The sequence below is a fragment of the Trachypithecus francoisi genome, unplaced genomic scaffold (genome assembly GCF_009764315.1).
Source record: "Trachypithecus francoisi isolate TF-2019V2 unplaced genomic scaffold, Tfra_2.0 Lachesis_group11, whole genome shotgun sequence".
NCBI lineage: Eukaryota > Metazoa > Chordata > Mammalia > Primates > Cercopithecidae > Trachypithecus > Trachypithecus francoisi.
Window position 1 is genome coordinate 29,024,147 of NW_022681456.1, and position 24,293 is coordinate 29,048,439.

A 24,293-nucleotide genomic window follows, 5' to 3' on the forward strand; every position below is an offset into this window, starting at 1 on the left:
AGCCTCCCAAGTAGCTAGGACTACAGGCGCCCGCCACCACGCCCGGCTAATTTTTAGTATTTTTAGTAGAGACAGGGTTTCACCGTGTTAGCTAGGATGGTCTCAATCTCCTGCCTCGTGATTCGTTGTTTTGTTTTGTTTTGTTTTTTGAGAAAGTCAGCTGACTATTGCTTTGGGGGCAGGGGGCTCAGGAGCTCTTGGTGAGGCGGTCTGCTTCCCCTTCACCATCACAGGCTTCTGGCTGCTGCAGGATGGCGCTGGCCCTGCAGAAGGCTGCCATGTGCAGGTTGTTTGGATGAACGGAGGCAAGATGGCGCACTTCCGGGTTCTTCATCACCAACTTTTCCCGCGCGCGGGCGAAAATGCAGCCGGTGCCTGGGAAGGTGCAGATCAACCGAGCATGTGCCAGGTGACGTCAATCCGAAGAGACCAAGATTTACCTGGTCGCACCTACCGAATGCCCCCGACACACTGGTGCCCTGCCTATTGCCCTTCCACTCCTAGAAAAGCCACTCCCAGCGAACGCGCCACGCGGACTTCCCAGCCCCCACTCCTGTCGGGACTGCATCAGGAACTCCGCCCCAGAGCTCCACTGGGTGACTCTCTTGGCCTCCTTTGCTGGAGGCCGACAGACCTCACCCCCACACCTTCTTCCCTGAAGCTGGGTGACCAAAAATAAATTTGCAGTTTTGCTCCTACCCTTGCCTACTCGCTGGTTCTTTTGTGCTCGCTCTGGTGGTCTTAGAAAAACAAATCACAGGTCAGGGCGGTACTTGTTCTTGAGGATCCTGCGTCTGATGCTGCTGAGGGTGGCACGAGCATTCTTGCTTTTTTGTTGCTGTTTGTTTATTTTTTTGAGATGGAGTCTCACTCTGTTGCCCAGGCTGGAGTGCAGTGATGCAATCTCGGCTCACCACAACCTCTGCCTCCTGGGTTCAAGTGATTCTCCTGCCTCAGCCTCCTGAGTAGCTGGGACTATAGGCACACGCTACCATGCCTGGCTAATTTTTGTATTTTTATTAGAGACGGGGTTTCACTATGTTGGTCAGGCTGGTCTCGAACTCCTGATCTCGTGATCCGCCCGCCTCCGCCTTCCAGAAGTGCTGGGATTACAGGCCTGAGCCACCGTGCCTGGCCTGAGCATTCCTGTTGATGGTGGTCTGCACGTAGGAGGTGGCAGGCTTCTGCTGGCTGGATCTCTGCTTCACGACCACCACACCTTTGCCGCAGGCTGCCGGCTCCACGCCCACAGTCTTGCAGTGAATAAGCCCAATGTAGCGGAAGCAGTTGCAGGCTTTCAAGTTATTGGGCTCGGTGCTGTAGGTCTGCTTATTCCTCTTGATCAGGAAACTGGAGCAGTGCCAACCACCCATTGCAGATATGCAGACATGGCGGCTTCTCTTGCAGCGGCAGCCGGAGATCGAAAAAGTATCTATGGATTTTAAATGTTTTTTTTTTTTTTTGAGAGGGAGTCTGGCTCTTGTCGCCCAGGCTGGAGTGCAATGGCATGATCTCAGCTCACTGCAACCTCTGCCTCCCAGGTTCAAGCAATTCTCCTGCCTCAGTGTTTTTTGTTTGTTTGTTTGTTTGTTTGTTTGTTTGAGGCAGAGTTCACTCTTGTTGCTCAGGCTGGAGTGCAATGGCACGATCTCGGCTCACCACAACCTCCGCCTCCCAGGTTCAAGCAATTCTCCTGCCTCAGCCTCCCTAGTAGCTGGGATTATAGGCTTGTGCCACCACGCCCAGCTAATTTTGTATTTTTAGTAGAGACAGGGTTTCTCCATGTTGGTCAGGCTGGTCTCGAACTCCCGACCTCAGGTGATCCACCTGCCTCGGCCTCCCAAAGTCCTGGGATTACAGGCGTGAGCCACCGCGTCCGGCCTGCCTCAGTGTTAGATATGAGTTCTAACTTTCTTTTCCAAAAGAATCAATATGTCAGTATGTTCAATTCCTTGCCTTCTACTTTTTTTTCTTTCTTTTTTGAGATGGAATCTCGCTCTGTCGCCCAGGCTGGAATGCAGTGGCACTATCTCAGCTCACTGCAAGCTCCGCCTCCCGGGTTCATGCCATTCTCCTGCCTCAACCTCCCGAGTAGCTGGGACTACAGGCGCCTGCCACCACGCCCAGCTACTTTTTGTATTTTTAGTAGAGACAGGGTTTCACCTTAGCCAGGATGGTCTTGATCTCCTGACCTCGTGATCCAACCGCCTAGGCCTCCCAAAGTACTTGGATTACAGGCATGAGCCACAGTGCTGGGCCTTTTGCCTACTTCTTTTAAACTTAACTTCCTCGTAAATCAACCTTTTTCGATTACCTACTCCACCCAGACTCATTCTGATTACCTGCTCCACCCTAACTCATTCCGATTACCTACCCCACCCTGACTCACTACCTGCTCTGTCATAACAATTTTTCCCGCTAAACCACGCACCCTGTCACTCTCTTTAAATGAGCCAATCGGAATTAGTTTAGTCTGTGCAGTCTAACCCTAGCCAATAGGGGAAGGACACAGCAGCAGGGGCCACATGTGTCAGGGATAAGAACCCTAAGGGAACACCCTTCTATAGAAGTAACTTGCCTTGCTAAGAATTAAAAAGAAAACTTTATATTCAAGTGCTATTTCTTTTGCGGCACTGAAACTTTACTTATACATCAGCCTCCCAAGTAGCTGGGATTACAGGGACTCGCCACCATGCCCGGCTAATTTTTGTATTTTTAGTAGAGACAGGGATTCACCAGGTTGGCCACTGGGATTACAGGCATGCCTCACTGTGCCCAGCCCTAAATGCTTATTTACTCTTTCTTAAAGTTAATCCAAATACATCTTTCTTTCTAGAGTCTCGCTCTGTTGCTCAGGCTGGAGTGCATTGGCTCAATCTTGGCTCACAGCAACCTCTGCCTCCTGAGTGTCAGGCCTCTGAGCCCAAGTTAAGGCATCATATATATCCCCTGTGACCTGCACATATACATCCGGATGGCCTGAAGCAACTGAAGATCCACAAAAGAAGTGAAAATAGACTTAATTGATGACATTCCACCATTGTGATTTGTTTCTGCCCCACCCTAACTGATCAATGTACTTTGTAATCCACCCCGCCCTTAAGAAGGTTCTTTGTAATCTCCCCCACCCTTAAGAAGGTTCTTTGTAATTCTCCCCACCCTTGAGAATGTACTGCGTGAGATCCACCCCCTGCCTGCAAAACATTGCTCCTAACTCCACCACCTATCCCAAAACCTATAAGAATTAATAATATGGCCAGGCGTGGTGGCTCACGCCTGTAATCCCAGCACTTTGGGAGGCCGAGGTGGGTGGATCACAAGGTCAGGAGATCGAGACCATCCTGGCTAACATGTTAAAAAATACAAAAAAATTAGCCGGGTGTGGTGGCGGGTGCCCACAGTCCCAGCTACTTGGGAGACTGAGGCAGGAGAATGGTGGAACCTGGGAGGCGGAGCTTGCAGTGAGCTGAGATCGAGCCACTGCACTCCAGCCTGGACGACAGAGTGAGACTCTGTCTCAAAAAAAAAAAAAAAGAACTAATCATAATCCTACCACCCTTTGCTGACTCTTTTCAGACTCAACCTGCCTGCACCCAGGTGAAATAAACAGCCTTCCTGCTCACATAAAACCTGTTTGGTGGTCTCTTCACATGGATGTGCATGAAACTGAGTAGCTGAGATTACAGGCTCGTGCCACCACACCTGGCTAATTTTTTTGTATTTTTAGCAGAGACAGGGTTTCAACATGTTGGCCAGGCTAGTCTCAAACTCCTGACCTCAGGTGATCCGCCCGCCTCAGCCTCCCAAAATGCTGGGATTATAGGCGTGAGCCACCATGCCCGGTCTATTTAATCTTTCAGTAATCTCAGGAATATCCTGAGACTATATTGCTATAAAGGAGGCTATATTACCTCCTACTCTGCTTGACAGGATTCAATGTTGACCAAAAGGAGGAAAAACATGCATTAGGCCAGTATTTAGTCATTGCCCTTTCTAAGATGGCAAAGTATTTTCCATCTCACTATCATCAAATAATGACCATATTAAGGTGTTTCTATACTTATGATTTAAACAGGAGACAAATGGACTTACCATGAAAATCTTAGGGACCCTTAAGAATTATGATAAATCTACTCTGCCCTTGCTCTAGAAATGGAGCAACAACAAAGCCTGAATGACAGCACATCTGTTTACAGCATGGTTTATTTTAAAGCCACTGTTGAGACCTATTACTCAGAACAAAAGACTTTTGAAAATATTCCTGGTCATTGACAGTGCATGTGGTCACCCAAGAGATCTGATGGAGACGTACAAGGAGATGAATGTTGTTTTCATGACTGCTAACACAAAACCCACTCTGCAGCCCAGGGATAAAGGAGTAATTTTGACTTTCAAGTCTTATTATTTAAGAAATGCATATTAGGCCGGGCGCGGTGGCTCAAGCCTGTAATCCCAGCACTTTGGGAGGCCGAGACGGGCGGATCACGAGGTCAGGAGATCGAGACCATCCTGGCTAACACAGTGAAACCCCGTCTCTACTAAAAAATACAAAAAAATTAGCCGGGCGAGGTGGCGGGCGCCTGTAGTCCCAGCTACTCGGGAGGCTGAGGCAGGAGAATGGCGTGAACCCGGGAGGCGGAGCTTGCAGTGAGCTGAGATCCGGCCACTGCACTCCAGCCTGGGCGGCAGAGCCAGACTCCGTCTCAAAAAAAAAAAAAAAAAAAAAAAAGAAATGCATATTATAAGGCTATAAGTGCCATAGACAGTGATTCCTCTGATGAATCTGGGCAAAGTAAGCTGAAAACCTTCTGGAAAGGATTCACCATTCTAGATGCCATTCAGAATATTCATGATTCACGGGAAAAAGTCAACGTATCAACATTAACAGGAGTTTGGAATAAGGTGATTCCAACCCTTATGAGTGACTTTGATGAATTCAAGACTTCAGTGGAGGAAGTAACTGAAGAAATAGTGGAAATAACAAGAGAACGAGAATTAGAAGAGAAGGCCAGGCATGATGGTGCACATCTAAAATGCTAGCACTTTGGGGGGCCAAGGTAGGAGGATTGCTTGAGCTCAGGAATTCAAGACTAGCCTGGGCAACACAGTGGGACCCTGTCTCTACAAAAAAAATTAAAATTAGCTGGGTGGGCCAGGCACGGTGGCTCACACCTGTCATCCCAGCACTTTGGGAGGCCAAGGAGGGAGGATCACGAGGTCAGGAAATCGAGACCATCCTCGCCAACACGATGAAACTCCATCTCTACTAAAAATACAAAAAAAAATTAGCTGGGCATGGTGGCATGCGCCTGTAGTCCCAGCTACTTGGGAGGTTGAGGCAGGAGAATCACTTGAACCCAGGAGGCAAAAGTTGCTGTGAGCCGAGATCGCGCCACTGTACTCCAGCCTAGGGACAGATTGAGACTCCATCTCAAAAAAAAAAAAAAAATTAGCTGGGTGTGGTGGCATGTGCCTGTAGTCCCAAGTACTTGAGAGGCTGAGGCAGGAGGATCCTTTGAGCCCGGGAGGTTGAGGCCACAGTGAGCCATGACTGCATCACTGCAGCACAGCCTGGGTGACAGAGTGAAACCCTGTCTCAAAAAAAAAAAAAAAAAACAGAAAAAGAAGAAAAAAAACCACAAAAAATAGAGTTGATGACATGACTGAATTACTGTAATCTCATGTAAAACTTGAATGGATGAGGAGTGGCTTCTTATGGATGAACAAATAATGATTTTCTAGAGATAGAATCTACTCCTGATGAAGATGCTGTGAACATTGTTGAAATGACAACAAGGGCCAGGCATGGTGGCTTACGCCTGTAATCCCAGCACTTTGGGAGGCCAAGGCGGGCCGGATCACCTTAGTTCAGGAGTTTGATACCAGCCTGGCCAACGTGGAGAAACCCCATCCCTACTAAAAATACAAAAATTAGCCAGGCGTGGTGGCGGGCACCTATAATCCCAGCTACTCGGGAGGCTGAGGCAGGACAATCACTTGAACCCAAGAGGCAGAGGTTGCAGTGAGTGCAGATAGTGCCTGGGCAAAAAGAGTGAGACTGCGTCTCAAAAAAAAAAAAAAAAAAGAAATGACAACAACAGAGTTATAATATGACATAAATTTAATTGATAAGCAGTGGCAGGGTTTGAGAGGATTGGTTCCAGTTTTGAAAGAAGTTCTACTGTAGGCCAGGCGCGGTGGCTCACGACTGTAATCCCAGCACTTTGAGAGGCCAAGGAGGGTGGATCACATGAGGTCAGGAGTTCGAGACCAGCCTGGCCAACATGGTGAAACCCTGTCTCTACTAAAAATACAAAAATTAACCAGGCATGGTAGTGCAGCCTGTAGTCCCAGCTACTCAGGAGGCTGAGGCAGGATAATTGCTTGAACCTGGGAGGCGGAGGTTGCAGTGAGCTGAGGTTGTGCCACTGTACTCCAGCCTGGGGACAGAGTGATATTCCATTTCTTTTTTTTTTTTTTCTTTTTTGAGATGGAGTCTCACTCTGTCACCCAGACTAGAGTGCAGTGATGCGATCTCAGCTCACTTCAAGCTCTGCCTCCCGGGTTCACGCCATCCTCCTGCCTCAGCCTCCCGAGTAGCTAGGACTACAGGCACCTGCCACCACACTCGGCTATTTTTTTTTTTTTTTTTTTTGTATTTTTAGTAGAGACGGAGTTTCACCGTGTTAGCCAGGATGGTCTCGATCTCCTGACTTCGTGATCCACCCACCTCAGTCTCCCAAAGTGCTGGGATTACAGGCATGAGCCACCGCGCCTGGCCAGTGATACTCCATTTCAAAAAAAACAAAAATAAAAAGTAAAATAAAGAAAGAGAGAGAGAGACAGAAAGAGAGAGGAAGGGGCCAGGTCCAGTGGCTCACACCTATAATCTCAGTACTTTGGGAGGCCGAAGTGGGTGGATTACCTGCGGTCAGGAGTTTGAGACCAGCCTGGCCAACATGATGAAACCCTATCTCTACTAAAAATATAAAAAATAAGCTGGGCATGGTGGCGGGTGCCTGTAATTCCAGCTACTCAGGAGGCTGAGGCAGGAGAATTGCTTGAACCCAGGAGACAGAGGTTGCAGGGAGCCCAGATTATGCCATTGCACTCCAGCCTGGGCAACAAAAGCAGAACTCTGTCTCAAAAAGTAAAAAGAGAGAGGAAGGAAGGAAGGAAGGAAGGAAGGAAGGAAAAGAAAGAAAGAAAATGAGAGAGAGAAAAAAAGGAAAGAAAAGAAAAGAAGGAAAGAAGGAAGGAAGGAAGGAAAGAAAGAAAGAGAAAGAGAGAAAGAGAGAAAGGAAAGAAAGGAAGGAAGGAAGGAAGGAAGGAAGGAAGGAAGGAAGGAAAGAAAGAAAGAAAAGAAAAGAAGGACACCAGCACACCTAGGAACACCTATCATGACATCAGCACCATGAACATTATACATAAGACAGGTGGGGCAGGTCATGGAAGGTTCTACAAGATAGTCTCAGAAAAAAGAAAGAAAGAGAAAAGAAAGGGCAAAGAAAGAAAGAAGAAAAGAAAAGAAAGAAGGAAAGAAAGGCAGGCTGGGCACGGTAGTTCATGAGACTTCATCTCTACAAAAAATACAAAAATTAGCTGGGTATGGTGACACATACCTGTACTCTCATCTACTCAGGAGGCTGAGGTGGGAGGATTGCATGAGCCCAGGAGTTCAAGGCTGCAGTGAGCCAAGATCATACCACTGCACTGTAGCCTGGGCAATAGAGCAAGACTCCATTAAAAAAAAAAAAAAAGAAAGAAAGAAAGAAGGAAAGACAGAAAGACATTGCTATATATAAAGGTTTTGAGGTTTCTTCCTATTATTATTAATTATTAATTTTTTTTTTTTTGAGATGAAGTCTTGCTCTGTCACCAGGCTAGAGTGCAGTGGCATGATCTCAACTCACTGCAACCTCCACCTCCCGGGTTCAAGTGATTCTCCTGCCTCAGCCTCCCGAGTAGCTAGGACTACAGGCACGCGTCACTATGCCCAGCTAATTTTTGTATTCTTAGTAGAGACAGGGTTTTATCATATTGGCCAGGATGGTCTCGATCTCCTGACCTTGTGATCCATCCACCTTAGCCTCCCAAAGTGCTGGAATTACAGGCGTAAGCCACTGCACCCAGGGTCTCCCTATTATTATTATCACATGAGGAAAATGAACAGGCAATTTAGATAATGAAATACAACACAGTGAATACAATTTAGATAGTCCCAGCAACTTGGAAGGCTGAGGTAGGAGGACCACCTGAGCCCAGCAAGGCACGTATAGGAAATATAACATACAGGAAAAAATATTGTGCCTCATTAATAATCAAAGTGATGCAAATTAAGATAAAGAAATCTGTTTTTACCTCTCCAATAGGCAAATAATGATTTTTTAAAACCTATTATTATTTCTTTTCTTTTTTTTTTTTTTCAAGACAGAGTCTCGCTCTGTCGTCCAGGCTGGAGTGCAGGGGCACCATCTCGGCTCACTGCAAGCTCCACCTCCCGGGTTCAGGCCATTCTCCTGCCTCAGCCTCCCGAGTAGCTGGGACTACAGGTGCCCGCCACCACGCCTGGCTAATTTTTTTTTGTATTTTTAGTAGAGATGGGGTTTCACCGTGTAAGCCAGGATGGTCTCGATCTCCTGACCTCGTGATCCACCTGCCTTGGCCTCCGAATTCTTTTCTTTTTTTTAAAGATTTTATGTGGGACTGGCTCAGTTTGTCCAGCCAGATCACTTTTTTTTTTAAACCACGCCACCACACCCAGCTAATTTTTGTATTTTTAGTAGAAACGGGGTTTCACCATGTTATCCAGGCTGGTCTCAATCTCTTGACCTCGTGATCTGCCTGCCTTAGCCTCCCAAAGCGCTGGAATTGCAGGCATGAGCCACTGCACCTGGCCCAAAACCTATTAATTATTTCTTACTACTAAGTACGGAGAACTCTTTGAGCTTATGAAGTTATTGATTAGTACACACCATTTAAAGGGCTCTAGAACCTTAGAATTGTTCATAATCTGATCCATAAATCCATTCCAGTAATCTATCCTAAGAAAATAATTCTAAATACAGCAAAAACTTCATGTACAAAGAAAAATATTTCTAACCTACTATTCCACAATAGCAAAAAATTGGCAATAGACTATTTGTCCAAATATAGTAGAATGGCTAAGTAAATACATGGACTATTTTGTAGTCATTGAGAAAATTAAGAACTTATATAATATGTAAAATATTAAATAATAAAACAGAACACAGTTTACAAAAAAGACATAAAATATTAATAGTGGCTATCTCTGAATACAATTATATGTTTTTTTGTTTTATTGTTTTTTTTTTTGTATTTTATTACACTGTGGTCTCCAAATTTAAAAAAAATAAACATTTTTATAGACAAAACCAAAATGCTTAAAGATTATTTTGAACCTCATTCATAAAATAAACAGAACAACCTCCCATGTCTCCTCATTCCCTATGGGAGAAAGCCTCTTTGCTTTTCAACTCTTACCTCTCATCATTCTCTGCCCCAGGCCTTGCGAGGTTTGCTCTAAATGAACAAGCCATGATGCTTTCTAAGTTGCTTTTGTTTACATCTTTAAATGTCTTACCCACTACCCTTGTCCACCTGGAAAACACCTATCCACCAGCAACTCTGTTATCCTACAGCCTTTAGAGATACCCGATTACACTGACATTGGAAGGGAGGCAGAGGCAAACAAGTAAAATGATCTTAAAGAAAGAGGTTGTGCCTTACTCATCTTTTCTCTCCTGCCAGTGCTTGGCATACAATAGGTGCCCAAAACGAATCTGTTGAATGAGTAAGTATCAAATACCAAAGTGGTGAGAACTGAACTAGCTAGGGTACCTCTGCTCATGAGGGGTTTTCATTTGTTGAAGGAAAACAATCCCCAAAGAGGCAACTGGGGAAGCAGACAGGCCTGGGCTTGACACAGCAACACTGAGCAAATTATTCAAATACTGAGCATTTGCTTCCTCACAACAACACAGTTAATTCCAACAACCACACAAAGCTGTTGTGAGGATTAAGAGAGATATGAGACACTGCCATAAAAAGAAACTCAAATAATAGCTCCTCTCCCATTTGCTGAAGGCATTAAAAGCATGTCCTCCATAAGCAGCCAGGAGACATGAATAATACACATCTGAACCCCCAAGCTAGTGACATATGGCATCCAGATGCATACTGTTGGCAAACTGCTGAAATCTTATGTCTGTTTTCCACATTTGTAGCTATAGAATGTCAGCAGCTGCCAGACCAAATTAAGATGATTACATTGATGTTGTCTGTTCCTTAGATCAAAGCTCCTAGGAAGACACCCAAAGTATAGATACAAGTCTTTGTGAATCAACAGGCCCTGTGGGTGGCAGCTCATCCACAGGGATAGCAAAGGTGTATGTAGCTGGCATGGTGGCAGATTGTACAACTTCTGCCACCAGACATACCATCATATGCGTGTGCGACATACACCATTACATCTAGGAACACCTATCATGGTATCGACACCATGAACATTATACATAAGACAGGTGAGGCAAGTCATGAAAGGTTCTATGAGATAGTCTCAGGAAGCAGTGGGAGGGACCACAAATTGCCAGTAGGTTCACAGAAAGCCAGCCATCCTGTATACTAATACTTTACTATGTTTTTATTTCCTCATCATAAGAAGGTGATATCACCACCTACTTGTGTGGTGGTATTCTGAAGATTAAATAGGAGAACATGCATAAGCCTCTGGCACAGGGAGGATAGCATGTATGACTACTACCACTGCCTACACACAGGACATGAATGCCAGGCCTCCCGGTGCTGAGTTTCTCTCTCCAATACTAATCTCAGTAGAACTCAGTTGACCTTGATGGTTGTTTTCAAATAGTAACCTTAATTTATGTAGAGTGGCCAAAATACAGCCAAAAGAAGGAAGAAGAAAATGTTAGGGTGGAGAGACAGGATCCCCTGGTAGCACAACTTCTCTTCTTGATTTTCTTTGAGAGGTGATACTACTGCAAACACAGGAATTCACGGGGCACTCACTCCATTACCAATCCAGTTAGGCAGTACACAGGCCCTCAGTTCTAAAGGAAAATAAAAGGAATTTGCTGGGGGGAGAAAAACAAACCACACACACAAGCAAGTCTAATTCCTTTAGACAGGAAGCACACATGCCTAATATACTACAATATTCCCAGTGCTTAGTATACAGAGCCTAGTGCACAGCAGGCACTCAATAAATATGCTGAATGAATAAATGCACCCATCTGACTCTATATCAAATATTCCTGTCTACCAATTACTCTTCTGACTCTTTAAATACCCACTATGATCCAGGCCCTGGGAAGATTACGTAGCCAACACTGGTGTGAAAAATCATGCCTATGGAGGGTTCTTTTGGAGCCTAGAAGAAACAGATAAAGGAGGTGTTTATTCATGAAACCAGCACTTAGAGACTACATCAGCAGTTCCAGCTCCATGATTGCAAGCTCCTGGAAGACATGAACCAGATCACATCTCTCCTGTGTGGCTAGGGCCAACTGCACATGTAGAATGGTGTTTCTCCTATACTTGGGACAAATACATCTCACAAAACCAAAACCATATTAATATTCATGCTTCCTACTTGCCTTAGAACGGGGTATCAAACTTGGTTTTGTTTTTTTGTTTTTTTTTTTTTGATACGGAGTCTTGCTCTTGTTGCCCAGGCTGGAGTGCAATGGCACAATCTCGGCACACTGCAACCTCCGCCTCCCGCGTTCAAGTGATTCTCCTGCCTCAGCCTCCTGAGTTGCTGGGATTACAGGCGCCCACCACCACGCCTGGCTAATTTTTGTATTTTTAGTAGAGACGGGATTTCACCATGTTAGCCAGGTTGGTCTCACGCCTATAATCCCAGAACTTTGTGAGGCCGAGGGCGGTGGATCACCTGAGGTTGGGAGTTGAAGATCAGCCTGACCAATGTGGAGAAATCCCATCTCTACTAAAAATATAAAATTAGCCGGGCATGGTGGCTCATGCCTATAATTCCAGCTACTCGGGAGGCTGAGGCAGGAGAATCGCTTAAACCTGGGAGGCAGAGGTTGCAGTGAGCTAAGACTGCACCTTTGCACTCCAGCCTGGGCAACAAGAGCGAAACTTCGTCTCAAAATAAATACACAAATAAACATAGTGAGAAGACTGGCGTTTCACATTTTTTGAATTTTTTTAGCATCGGTCCTAATAAAAGACAATCAGATTCCCATATTTGCTTCTGGGTTAATTTTTTGCAATATATGTTGTTTTGGTAGAAGCAAATGAAAAATCCAGTCTCACACAGAAAAGTAGTTGGAAAAGGAGAAAGTTAATAGATTTCTCAGTCACTGCACCTCCCCTCTGGCAATACACATTTAAAAACATAAGAATAGTCTGAAAAATGATAAAGTAATGAGGACATTTAAGACAGAGCAAGCGGGCCAGGCGTGGTGGCTCATGCCTGTAATCCCAGCAATTTGGGAGGCTGAGGTGGATGGATCACCTGAGGTCAGGAGTTCGAGACCAGCCTGACCAACATGGAGAAACTCCATCTCTACTAAAAATACAAAATAAGCCAGGTGTGGTGGTGCATGCCTGTAATCCCAGCTACTCGGGGGGCTGAGAAAGGACAATCACTTGAACCCGAGAGGTGGAGGTTGTGGTGAGCCCAGATCGTGCCATTGCCCTCCAACCTGGGCAACAAGAGCAAAACTCCATCTCAAAAACAAAAACAAAAACAAAAACAAAGAAAGAAAGAGCAAGGGAAGTATAACTGGGGGACCACTGGGACAAAAGTCAATTCAAAATCCAATGCTTATTTTCTGGGACTGAAAATAAAGTTCATACATGTATTAAATCACAGACTCTTAAAACTTCCTTAGCCACTTAGTAACAGTTTTAGAAATAAAACATCTCCCATTTGTTACCAAAAAATGCAAGTTTTCCAGATTCAGAGAGTAAATCCTTACAAATCATGCTCCCTAAGCACTTAGTGCGTTCATCCTGCCCATCTCTTCTGATGTTACCTCCTTTACCTTTCCCATCCTTGAAGGACATGTTCATTAGCTTTATCTTATATTAGCTTAATTTGCTTGTTTGGTTATTGTTCTGTTTGGTTATTTTTCTCTAATTCACAGCAAGTTGCAAGTGACTTAAGTTTCCCAGGAAAATTTATATTTTTATAAAAGGCTACTTTTGGACCCAGAAGAAATTTTATATATTGAGATTTCCTGTCATATTATGGAGTATTTAAGGGCAAGAGCCTTCCTTGATGAAGGAATAGAGGGTCACTGTAGGGGAGACAGACAACACGGTATTATGGAAATAACATAGGCTTCAGAATTACACAGGCCTGTGTCCAAATTATAGATCCAGTATTTATATGAAGTTAGGGAAGTTTTTGTTGTTGTTGTTGTTGTTTGGGTTTTTTGTTTGTTTGTTTTTTGAGACGGAGTTTCGCTCTTGTTGCCCAGACTGGAGTACAATGGCGCAATCTTGGCTCACCACAACCTCTGCCTCCCGGGTTCAAGCGATTCTCCTGCCTCAGCCTCCTGAGTAACTGGGATTACAGGCATGAGCCACCATGCCCAGCTAATTTTATATTTTTAGTAGAGATGGGGTTTCTCCATATTGGTCAGGCTGGTCTTCAACTCCCAACCTCAGGTGATCCACCCGCCTCAGCCTCCCAACGTGCTGGGATTACAGGCGTGAGCCACTGCACCAGGTCAATGTTAAGGAACTTAATTGACTTTTCTGGGATTCAATTTCCTCATTTATAAAATATAGAGAATATCTTCCTTGCTGAGTTCATGTGAGGATAGGTGACTATACTTAACCCAGCATAGTCCATGTAAAACAGGAACTAACACTCTATATGTGGTAGTTATTATGTGATGCTCTCTGTGTTAGAGAACCTATCTTTAGAAACATCAAGTAATATGTCTTGCCACACAACTACCTCATTCCTCCTGACCCTAGAAATGAAACTTATATGCCAATTGCTCATATCTCCCAATTGCCATATATCTTTCTCTGTCTAGTTGAATCCTTTCTTTGTTTTTTTCTGTTTGTTTGTTTTTGTTGTTGTTGTTGTTGTTCTGAGATGGAGTCTCACTCTGTCACCCAGACTGGAGTGCAGTGACGTGATCTTGGCTCACTGCAACCTCCTGCTAAGAAGGGTTCCAGCGATTCTCCTGCCTCAGCCTCCTGAGTAGCTGGGACTGCAGGCACACGCCACCACACTCAGCTAATTTTTTTTTTTTTTTTTTGAGACGGAGTCTGGCTCTGTCTCCCAGGCTGGAGTGCAGTGGCCGGATCTCAGCTCACTGCAAGCTCCGCCTCCCGGGTTTACACCATTCTCCTGCCTCAGCCTCCAGAGTAGCTGGGACTACAGGCGCTCGCCACCTCGCCCGGCTAGTTTTTTGTATTTTTAGTAGAGATGGGGTTTCACCGTGTTAGCCAGGATGGTCTCGATCTCCTGACCTCGTGATCCGCCCGTCTCGGCCTCCCAAAGTGCTGGGATTACAGGCTTGAGCCACCGCGCCCGGCCAGCTAGTTTTTTTTTATTATTTAGTAGAGATGGGGTTTCACCATTTTGGCTAGGCTGGTCTCAAACTCCCAACCTCAGGGAATCCAGCCACCACAGCCTCCCCAAGTGCTGGGATTACAGGTGTGAGCCACCACGCCAGGCCCTATCTTCGTATTCGTTTGGAGACTGAGCAGAGACTGTCAATGCCTAGGATTCTGCTTCCTTTAAGCTACTAGGCATGAAGTTTACCTCCTCTTCCTAATCTGGAGGAGCCCACTTTTCCTAATAGAAATGATGGTGCTGGCCACTAGGAGATTCTTTTTGTTTTTTGAAACAAGGTCTCACTCAGGAATCCAGGCTAGAGTGTAATGGTGCAATCATAGCTCACTGTAACCTTGAACTCCTTGGCTCAAGCAATCTTCCTGCCTCAGCCTCCTTAGTAGCTAGAACTACAGGCTCATGCCACTATGCCTGGCTAATTTTTTAATTCTTTATTTTTGTAGAGACAAGCTCTCACTCTGTTGCCCAGGCTGGTCTCAAACTCCTGGCCTCAAGCGATCCTACCACCTTGGCCTCCCAATGTGTTGGGATTAGAGGCATGAGTCACCAACAGGCCTAGATTAGATTCTTAATAATGTTTGCCTGTGAGCCCTTGGGATTTTCTGACCCACAAAAAAGGAGCACTATGGTCCTAGAAAGAAACTTTCTGTTATACTCCACCAACCTTTCTCTCCCTGGGATTTCCCAGTAGCACTTTTCATGGATCTTTTACCTTTACTGATCTTTATATGTCCCTGCCAAAATTTCTGAATGCATCTCAATTTATATTTAATTCAAATACTATGTGCATTACTTATCAGAAAGGAGACAATTTTGCAAAAACAAAGTTACCATAAAACCAGCAAATACTGTATCTGTAACTAGATTCATGAGTAATAAGAAGAATAATTTCAATAACAGGAAACTCTGGGTAATACCAAGGCTGTAAACTAGGTAAAGGCTAAAGGTAAATATCATTAGCTCCAGGAGAGTACCCTGTCTAAATGACTAGTGAGCTAGCAAGTGCTCACTAAACAATAAAAACCTCAAGGAAGACAAATTAAAGCCAGGTAGAATAAATAAAATAAAATGTACAGTCAGCAGCTATGATTTACATATTAAACAGAAACTTACCTGTTTGATCAAGTTCAAGCACAAAATAAGGAACACACAGAGATTTAAATAACTTCTTTACCTGGAAGAAGTTGAAAAACAAGGAGGAAGATGAAAAATGAGGTTATAACCAACAGGAGAATCTCTTATCCAGCTTCATTACTTCCTTTCTCAACCAGACTTCACCTTTGGAAACTTTCCAATTCACTTTTATGTAACCCATAAGATTCTCCCTGTTGACAGTAATGATATTTAAAAGAGTATTTGAAGTCTGTTGATTCTAGTCAGTTGTCAATGATTCATCCGTATCGCTTCATAAGTTACATTTTATATGTTTAGTGACTCAGTCTACCTCATTATAAAATGGATTTAATACCATATTTAAAAAAGCATTGGAACACTTAATGTTTCCAAAGCATTATGTGGCAAACCTGAGAAAAATATATTCTTACAATAGTCAGAGTATTATTTCTTCTTTGGCTGAATAATCTTCAACCAATAAATCAGTTACAAAAAAAGCTATTATGCCCTGAGACTGTTTTTTTTTTTTTTTTTTTTTTTTTTTGAGACGGAGTCTCGCTGTGTCGCCCAGGCTGGAGTGCAGTGGCCGGATCTCAGCTCACTGCAAGCTCCACCTCCCGGGTTCACGCCATTCTCCTGCCTCAGCCTCCCGAGTAGCTGGGACCACAGGCGCCCGCCACCTCGCCCGGCTAGTTTTTTGTATTTTTTAGTAGAGACGGGGTTTCACCGTGTTAGCCAGGATGGTCTCGATCTCCTGACCTCGTGATCCGCCCGTCTCGGCCTCCCAAAGTGCTGGGATTACAGGCTTGAGCCACCGCGCCCGGCCTGAGACTGTTAAATAAAACAAACAAACAAAAAATCATATGCTCATGGTTATACAAATTATACCGATAAAAAACAAAATTTTATTTAAAAGTTACTTTTACCACTAGATAACATTTAAACTACTGACACAAGAGACTTTTATGTACAAGACACAAACAGCCTGTCAATAAGTTAGGAAAGTTTAGAACCATATTCCTCCAGTTATACAATAAAATTTAAAAGGCCAGAGTAGCCTGAATTTCACAGAGATGATCAATGAGGAAAATGTATTCTTGAAAAACAAAAAACAAAAAAAGTCTCATTCTAACCTTAACTACTAAAACAGTAGACTTCCTATTGTATAGAAGTACACTGGGAGATTTCTGTCATTTTCATAGGACCAAATTCAACATTTTGATAAAATGGGAAAATATGTTCATTCATTCAACATCATTAGTCTTCTTTTTATTTTTAAATTTTTTTTTGAGACGGAGTCTTGCATTGTTGCCAGTGGAGTGCAGTGGCGCTATCTCGGCTCACTGCAATCTCTGCCTCCCGGGTCCAGGCAATTCTCCTGCCTCAGCCAACCAATTAGGTGGGACCACACCCAGCCAATTTTTGTATTTTTAGTAGAGATGGGGTTTCACCCCATCTCTGGCCAGGATGGTCTCAATCTTCTGACTTCGTGATCTGCCCACCTCAGCCTCCCAAAGTGCTGGGATTACAGGCGTGAGCCACTACACCCGGCCAGTAGTCTTTTTCTTAAACTCTTTTAGATGGCACCTAAGCCCCAGTCTGAATCTGAATTCAGTTCCCCCCACCACTCTGAAACAGCTATAAGAAACGAATATTGCAATTCTGAAAAGGTGGAGAGGATTATCTTTGCACTTTAAAACCTCTTCACAGCCAGATGCATGCAAAACACATACGGTAACTACTGTGTTATGCAAGAGTGGAAAGCTACATTATGCAGAAGTTAGTTTCCTTATGGGCACTTTCCAACTTGAATTAATGCAAATGACATTATTCATCCCAGAGAGAAATGCACATTCATCAGACCAAGTACCAATATAAAAACAAAGTTTCTCAGCCAGGCATGATGGCTCACGCCTGTAATCCCAGCACTTTGGGAGGCTGAGGCAGGTGGATCACGAGGTTAGGAGATCGAGACCATCCTGGCTAACATAGTGAAACCCCGTCTCTACTAAAAATATAAAAAAATTAGCCAGGCATGGTGGCGGATGCCTGTAGTCCCAGCTACTCAGGAGGCTGAGGCAGGAGAATGGTGTGAACCCGGGAGGCAGAGCTCTGATTTACTCATATCCCACTTGTTAAATAAGATGATTAAATAAAAACTAAAGAAAAAAAACTGGAAAAATTCTACTTCAAGGTAATTTAAATAAATAAATAAATGTGAACAGCTAAGTATATGAGTCGTATACCCTCAGAAGAAATTCACCACTTTACCAGGAAAAGCACCTAATCATCTTTCACGGCCAAAGACTAGAAAATTAATTTCCAAATTAACTGGCATCAATCTGAAAACAATCTGAAATCAACAAGGTAAAACCAGGGGATGTTTATCTAGAAGACCTGACATACCCAGTGATTGTTTGGATAATGACATTAAATAAATTTGCCAGGATAACTATATGTTGTTGTTGCTGTTGTTGTTGTTGTTGTTGAGACAGTTGCACTTTTGTTGCCCAGGGTGGAGGGCAATGGCGCGATCTCGGCTCACTGCAAACTCCACCTCCCGGGTTCAAGCAATTCTGCCTCGGCCTCCCGAGTAGCTGGGATTACAGGCCTGCGCCAACACACCCAGCTAATTTTTGTATTTTTAGTAGACATGGGGTTTCTCCATGTTGGTCAGGCTGGTCTCCTGACCTCAGGTGATCTGCCTGCCTCGGCCTCCCAAAGTGCTGGGATTACAGGTGTGAGCCACCGCGCCCGGGCAACTGTATGTTTAAATAAGCATGCAAATAACTAACACAAATGTTATAGGAAAAGTTCTTCATTCCCAGGCTAGTTTTAATTCAGTAAAACTGGGGAAATACAGGCAAGGCTTTGCATTTTCAGGGATAGGCAGGAGAGCTGGGAAATGAGGGAGTTAGTAGATTTCAGAGATAACAGTAAGAATAAGAACATTCGGGGGCATAATGGGGACTAAAAAAAGAAAAGAAAAATGACAGGTCAAAGAGACCTGGAATTGCAAGGAGCACACTGATTATCTATCACTAGTAGCAATCCTGACCGCTAGCCCAACTCTTCATTCCAGAACTAGGGCAGGGTTAAAATTGGAATTTTCTGTTTACTTATTTATTTCATTTCTTAATTTTTATTTATTTATTTATTTATTTATTTAGATAGATAGAGTGTTGCTCTGTTACCCAGGCTGTAGCTCAGTGGCATGATTTGGCTCACTGCCACCTCAGCTTCCTGAGTTTTAAGTGATTCTCATGCCTGTGCCTCTTGAGTAGCTGGGATTACAGGCATTCACCACCACAACTGGCTAATTTTTGTAGTTTTAGAAGAGACAGGGTTTCACCATGTTGCCTAGGCTGATCTTGAACTCCTGGCCTCAAGTGATCTGCCTGTCTCAGCCTCCCAAAGTGCTGGGATTACAGGTGTGAGCCACCACGACCATATGTATTTATTTTAGAGACAGAGTCTCACTCTGTCAGCCAGGCTAGAGTGCAGTGCCATAATCATAGCTCACTGTAACCTTGAACTCCTGGGCTCAAGTGATCCTCTCACCTCAGCCTCCTGAGAAGCTAGGATTACAGGCACATGCAAACCATGCCAAGATATATATATATATATATATATTCTTTTTTTTTTTTCCCATAAAAATAGAGTCTTGTTATGTTGCCCAGACTGGTCTCAAACTCCTGGCTTCAGATGAATCACTTGCCTTGGCCTCCCAAAGCATTAGGATTATAGGCATAAGCCACTGTGCCCAGCTCTCAATTCTTTAATAATGTTTGAAAATATAAGCAGAGCGACTGAATGCCTGGCACATAGATGGCACTCAAATGGTAGCTATTAATCCACTGATAGGATTAACTGTACTTAGCATTAAGTCAGATATTTGTTGATTACCATTTAATCTAGCCTCAGTACTGACAGAAGGAAGATTAACCACCCGAGGTTAGTCCTGATAGGAAAAGGAAAAATGCAAGTAGTTATTTTATTTAACAAACACTGATATAGTGTTTACTATGTGTCAAGTATGTTCTATGGCTTTTATAAATATTTATTAATTTAATCCTCCTAACAAATTTATGATATAGGTACTATCATTATCCACATTTTACACATGGGAAAACTGTACACCACAGGTAAACAACTAAAGTCACATGCCTGATAAATCACAGAACCAAGATCCACACTCTGACTTTAGAGTCTAGGCTCTTAACCATTGTTTGGTAATGAAAAAGACTAGACAAGCACATAATTTCAGAACTAAGAAAACCCTCAGGCTGGGCGCAGTGGCTCATGCCTATAATCCCAGCACTTTTGGAGGCCGGGGCAGGAGGATCATAACAAGGTCAGGAGTTCAAGACCAGCCTGGCCAACATAGTGAAATCCCATCTTTTCTAAAAATACAAAATTAGCAAGGCATGGTGGCCTGCACCTGTAGTCCTAGCTACTTGGGAGGCTGAGGCAGGAGAATTGCTTGAACCAGGAGGCGAAGGTTGCAGTGAGCCAAGATCACACCATTGCACTCCAGCCTGGGCAACAGAGTGAGACTCTATCTCAAAAACAAAAACAAAACCCTCAATAAGCAACTAGTTCAAGCCCTTCAATTTAAAGATTAAAAAAAAAAGGAAGTGAGGGCCGGGCGCGGTGGCTCAAGCCTGTAATCCCAGCACTTTGGGAGGCCGAGACGGGCGGATCACGAGGTCAGGAGATCGAGACCATCCTGGCGAACACGGTGAAACCTCATCTCTACTAAAAAATACAAAAAACTAGCCGGGTGAGGTGGCGGGCGCCTGTAGTCCCAGCTATTCGGGAGGCTGAGGCAGGAGAATGGCGTAAACCCGGGAGGCGGAGCTTGCAGTGAGCTGAGATCCGGCCACTGCACTCCAGCCTGGGTGACAGAGCGAGACCCCGTCTCAAAAAAAAAAGGAAGTGGCAGGTGGTGTGGGGGTGGGGGCAGTAGGTTCCAAAAGCAGATGAGAATTGCAGAACTAGATAACTAAGCCCCCAGAGGACAAGAATTACATAGCAGTTTTCTAATGCCCAGCCCTCTTCTAAATTCTCTAACACTTACTGCCTGTCCAATCATGTAGAATTTAGCATGGGTTATCTGAGATCATTTTTCTTCTTAAGCCTATGTTCTGCCCTCTCAGTTGAGCTAAATCCCCAGGGATGGGACCTGTGTCTTCCACCTCTTTGCAGTCCTACTCACAATATGATGTCCTACAGGAAAGGCATCACTATCACATTGATTGGGATGAAGCCTAAGGTGGCATCGATGCATAATGTGTTCAGGAGAGAGACAAGGATGAAAGGGTCTCCCTACTTCAGTGTTTTCACTGCCCACCTTCCTTTTTCTTTACTTGGGAAAAAAGTGCGCGTGTGCACAGGCACACACAGGCACACACACACATGCGCAAAACGAGAGAGAGAAAGAGAGTCCAAAAAGCCCATAAGCCCATTTATTTCTATGTAAGGCTTCCAGAATAAAAAGGCTTCTGAATTCAAGCTCCTTGAGATCTGGAAAGTAAGTCATGGGGCAGACAAGTTGACAGAAAATTAAACTTAATAATAAATTAACCTTCCAGTGAACCTGGACAGATGGCCACTTACGTTTACCTAAGGCTCCATTGTGTAGGCCTAGAGCTAAACTTCAGTGGCATTTAAATGCCCTCAGCCTTACTATGAAGCACCAGACAGATCACGTTTGCCTTTCAATTCTCACCTTCATTAATGGTTTAGTCCACCCTGAATAAATTAGGGTGTACTAAACTAATCCTCCCCATGGCTGTAACCACTGACCTTTTCTCTTTGATAATCTAAGATTAAGAACCAAGTAGGAAACAGTTTATTCTTTGTGAAGTTATTTTCCCCATAATAAACCACAGCATGAAGAGATATTTATCAAAATTTGGTAGTACCCTAAGTAACCATTCCTTATAAAATATTCCCTACAGACATATCTGAAAGGACAGTAAATCAACTGGTTTAGTAACTCCCCCACCCTAACCTTACCTGAACTTGACTACCTGAAAACATCTCATGCTTCCCAAAAGCTCAGAAAGAGATTATTCAAGCAGTATTTTGTTATCAAAACCACATTTTACAATTACTCTAAAGCAAGTTACACCTACATACACTTTTCCTTTTTTTTTTTTTGAGACGGAGACTCGCTCTGTTGCCCAGGCTGGAGTGCAGTGGCACAATCTCGGCTCACTGCAACCTCTGCTCCCGGGTTCAAGTGATTCTCCTGTCTCATCCTCCCGAGTAGCTGGGACTACAGGCGCACGCCACCACGTCGGGCTAATTTTTGTATTTTTAGTAGAGAAGGGGTTTCACCACGTTGGCCAGGATGGTCTTGATCTCTTGACCTTGTGATCCACCCGCCTTGGCCTTCCAAAGTGCTGGGATTACAGGTGTGAGCCACTGCGCCCAGCCTGCATACACTCTTCCTAAAGGTGAAATCCAATTCTTTACACTTGAGCTCGAAAGTCTCTCAAATTGCTACAATTCCATTTAAACCCCTTGAGTTTAAAGCCTTACCTCAGCACAGCGTGTGCATGTGGACCTACTGAAGATGACCACAGAGTGACCGTCTATATAGGCCTGAAGCAGGGCTCTGAGGTCTGCAGTGGCCGTGCTGGTGAATCCTGCTGGGTTCTCTGGCAAAGCTTTACCAGGGTGATGATCTTTAGCTAGAAGCAGTGGAAGTAAGGATGGTAATTATCACAAAGGAAAACACGATGATGCATTTTCTAATATTAGGTTCACTCTAAAAGCATTACCATTTCAGTCCCACAGGCCAACATAAGGAATCTGAGGAAGGAAGGACTCTAATGAAGATTATAGATTTAGTTCTTTCATCTGACTGGAACCTCTGACAAATTATTCAATATTCCTGACTCAGATCACACTCAAGATATGTTCTCAGGGGATCCTGCCAAGTAACAAGCCGTAATCGGAAGATTCCCTGGACGCAGGAAAATAAGTAACAGTTTCGAAATACCGAGGCCACATTTTATGCCATCTCTATTCCCAACCATGGTTTAACTGCAGAGAGGCCAAATGTCAGACAGATGTCCCCTTCCAACACAACTCTGCTTACAGACATAGGGGCAGACCTCTCAAAGCAAGGTTTACACATTTTCTCCCAGGCTAACTCCTGGATAAGCAGACACAGGATCTTCAGGCAAGATGCAGCAAGATTGCAATAAAAATACTTCCTGTGGATTCTCTGTTTTCTCCTCAGGATTTTGTGCTGGCCCAATCAGGCATCAAAACAAACATGATCCAGCTTAGTGGTATGTTATCCCCACATGACAGCACTGTCATCCTGGGCATCATCACCAGTCAAAACCACCAAGAGATTGCTACCTCCAGCTTGTAAAAATGTTTAAACTAGCCGTCTTCTTCAGGACCCACAAATAAACCAAGTTCAAGCCCACCCTTACTACTTGCTCCTTAGGTGATTTCTTCTCATTTCTGCTGATCCAAGTAAGCCATTCATCCTTCTTCAATCTCCTTATCATCTTCATAGTTGGTATGTGTATTTATCCAGAACTAGACAGAGGGTTAATGTTTGTATGCCTCCTTTCATTTAATCCTTCCAGCAATATCGTTAGGTGGGTACTGCTACCATCATCCCCATTTTACAAACAAGGACACAGACTCAGAGAGGTTATGCAATGTCCTCAGGGTTGCACAGCTTACAATAAGTAATGGAGCTAAAATTCAAAGTTAGTTTATCATTCTCTAGAATCTACACTTTAAAAAAAAAACAGGTTTAAAATATAGAAGTCTTTTTGAAATATAGCTTTTAATTTTGATCAAGTCAAATATATCTTTTTCTTTTTTGCTTGTGCTTTTGGTGTCATTATCATATAAAAGAAATTATTGCCTATTCCAAAGTCACAGGGATTTTACTTTTTTTCTAAGTGTCTTGTAGTTTTAGTTCTTACTTTAGGACTATGATCCATTTTAAGTTAATTTTCATGTGTTATGTGAGGCAGGCATCCAACTTTCTTCTTTTGCATGTGGATAACCTGCTGTCTCAGCACTATTTGTTGAAATGACTGACCTTTCCCTATTGGTATGTCTTGCCACCCTTGTCAAAAATCAATTGACCATAAATGTAAAGGTAGAGCCCATGCTTTTAACCAGTATGTTATACTGTCACTACACCTAGACTGATATTTAAATGGTGTTAATAAAATCAGCTAAATTCCCAAAATGTTTATTATTAATCATTATTATTATTAATCATTATCTCTAGTAAGCTTTCACTTTCATCATACTTTTGGTACTATGTGTTTTTAAACCATGAACATGTATTATTTTATAAAAATAGTTTTTAGAAAGTAGTTAATTTTTTTTTTTTTGAGACGGAGTCTTGCTCTGTCGCCCGGGCTGGAGTGCAGTGGCCGGATCTCAGCTCACTGCAAGCTCCGCCTCCCAGGTTCACGCCATTCTCCTGCCGCAGCCTCCCGAGTAGCTGGGACTACAGGCGCCCGCCATCTCGCCCGGCTAGCTTTTTGCATTTTTCAGTAGAGACGGGGTTTCACCGTGT

The 24,293-nt window shown here is 43.8% G+C and overlaps 1 protein-coding gene and 1 pseudogene across 2 annotated transcripts in view; both read right to left on the minus strand.

Annotated features, from left to right (window-relative positions):
* The window catches only part of TXNRD1 (thioredoxin reductase 1), a 136,922-nt gene that overhangs the window by 74,738 nt on the left and 37,891 nt on the right, over nt 1-24,293 (minus strand). Inside the window, exons 2-3 of one of the 2 annotated variants that reach the window (XM_033220823.1) lie at nt 22,271-22,422; nt 15,722-15,782 (exon numbers count right to left, since the gene is read on the minus strand). In XM_033220823.1, coding sequence (XP_033076714.1) covers nt 15,722-15,782; nt 22,271-22,422 — 213 coding nt within the window. Of the gene's footprint in view, nt 1-15,721; nt 15,783-22,270; nt 22,423-24,293 lie in introns of those variants that run through there. The other variant, XM_033220833.1, reaches the window with a different exon arrangement.
* Nucleotides 1,110-22,299, minus strand: LOC117090748 (annotated as a pseudogene).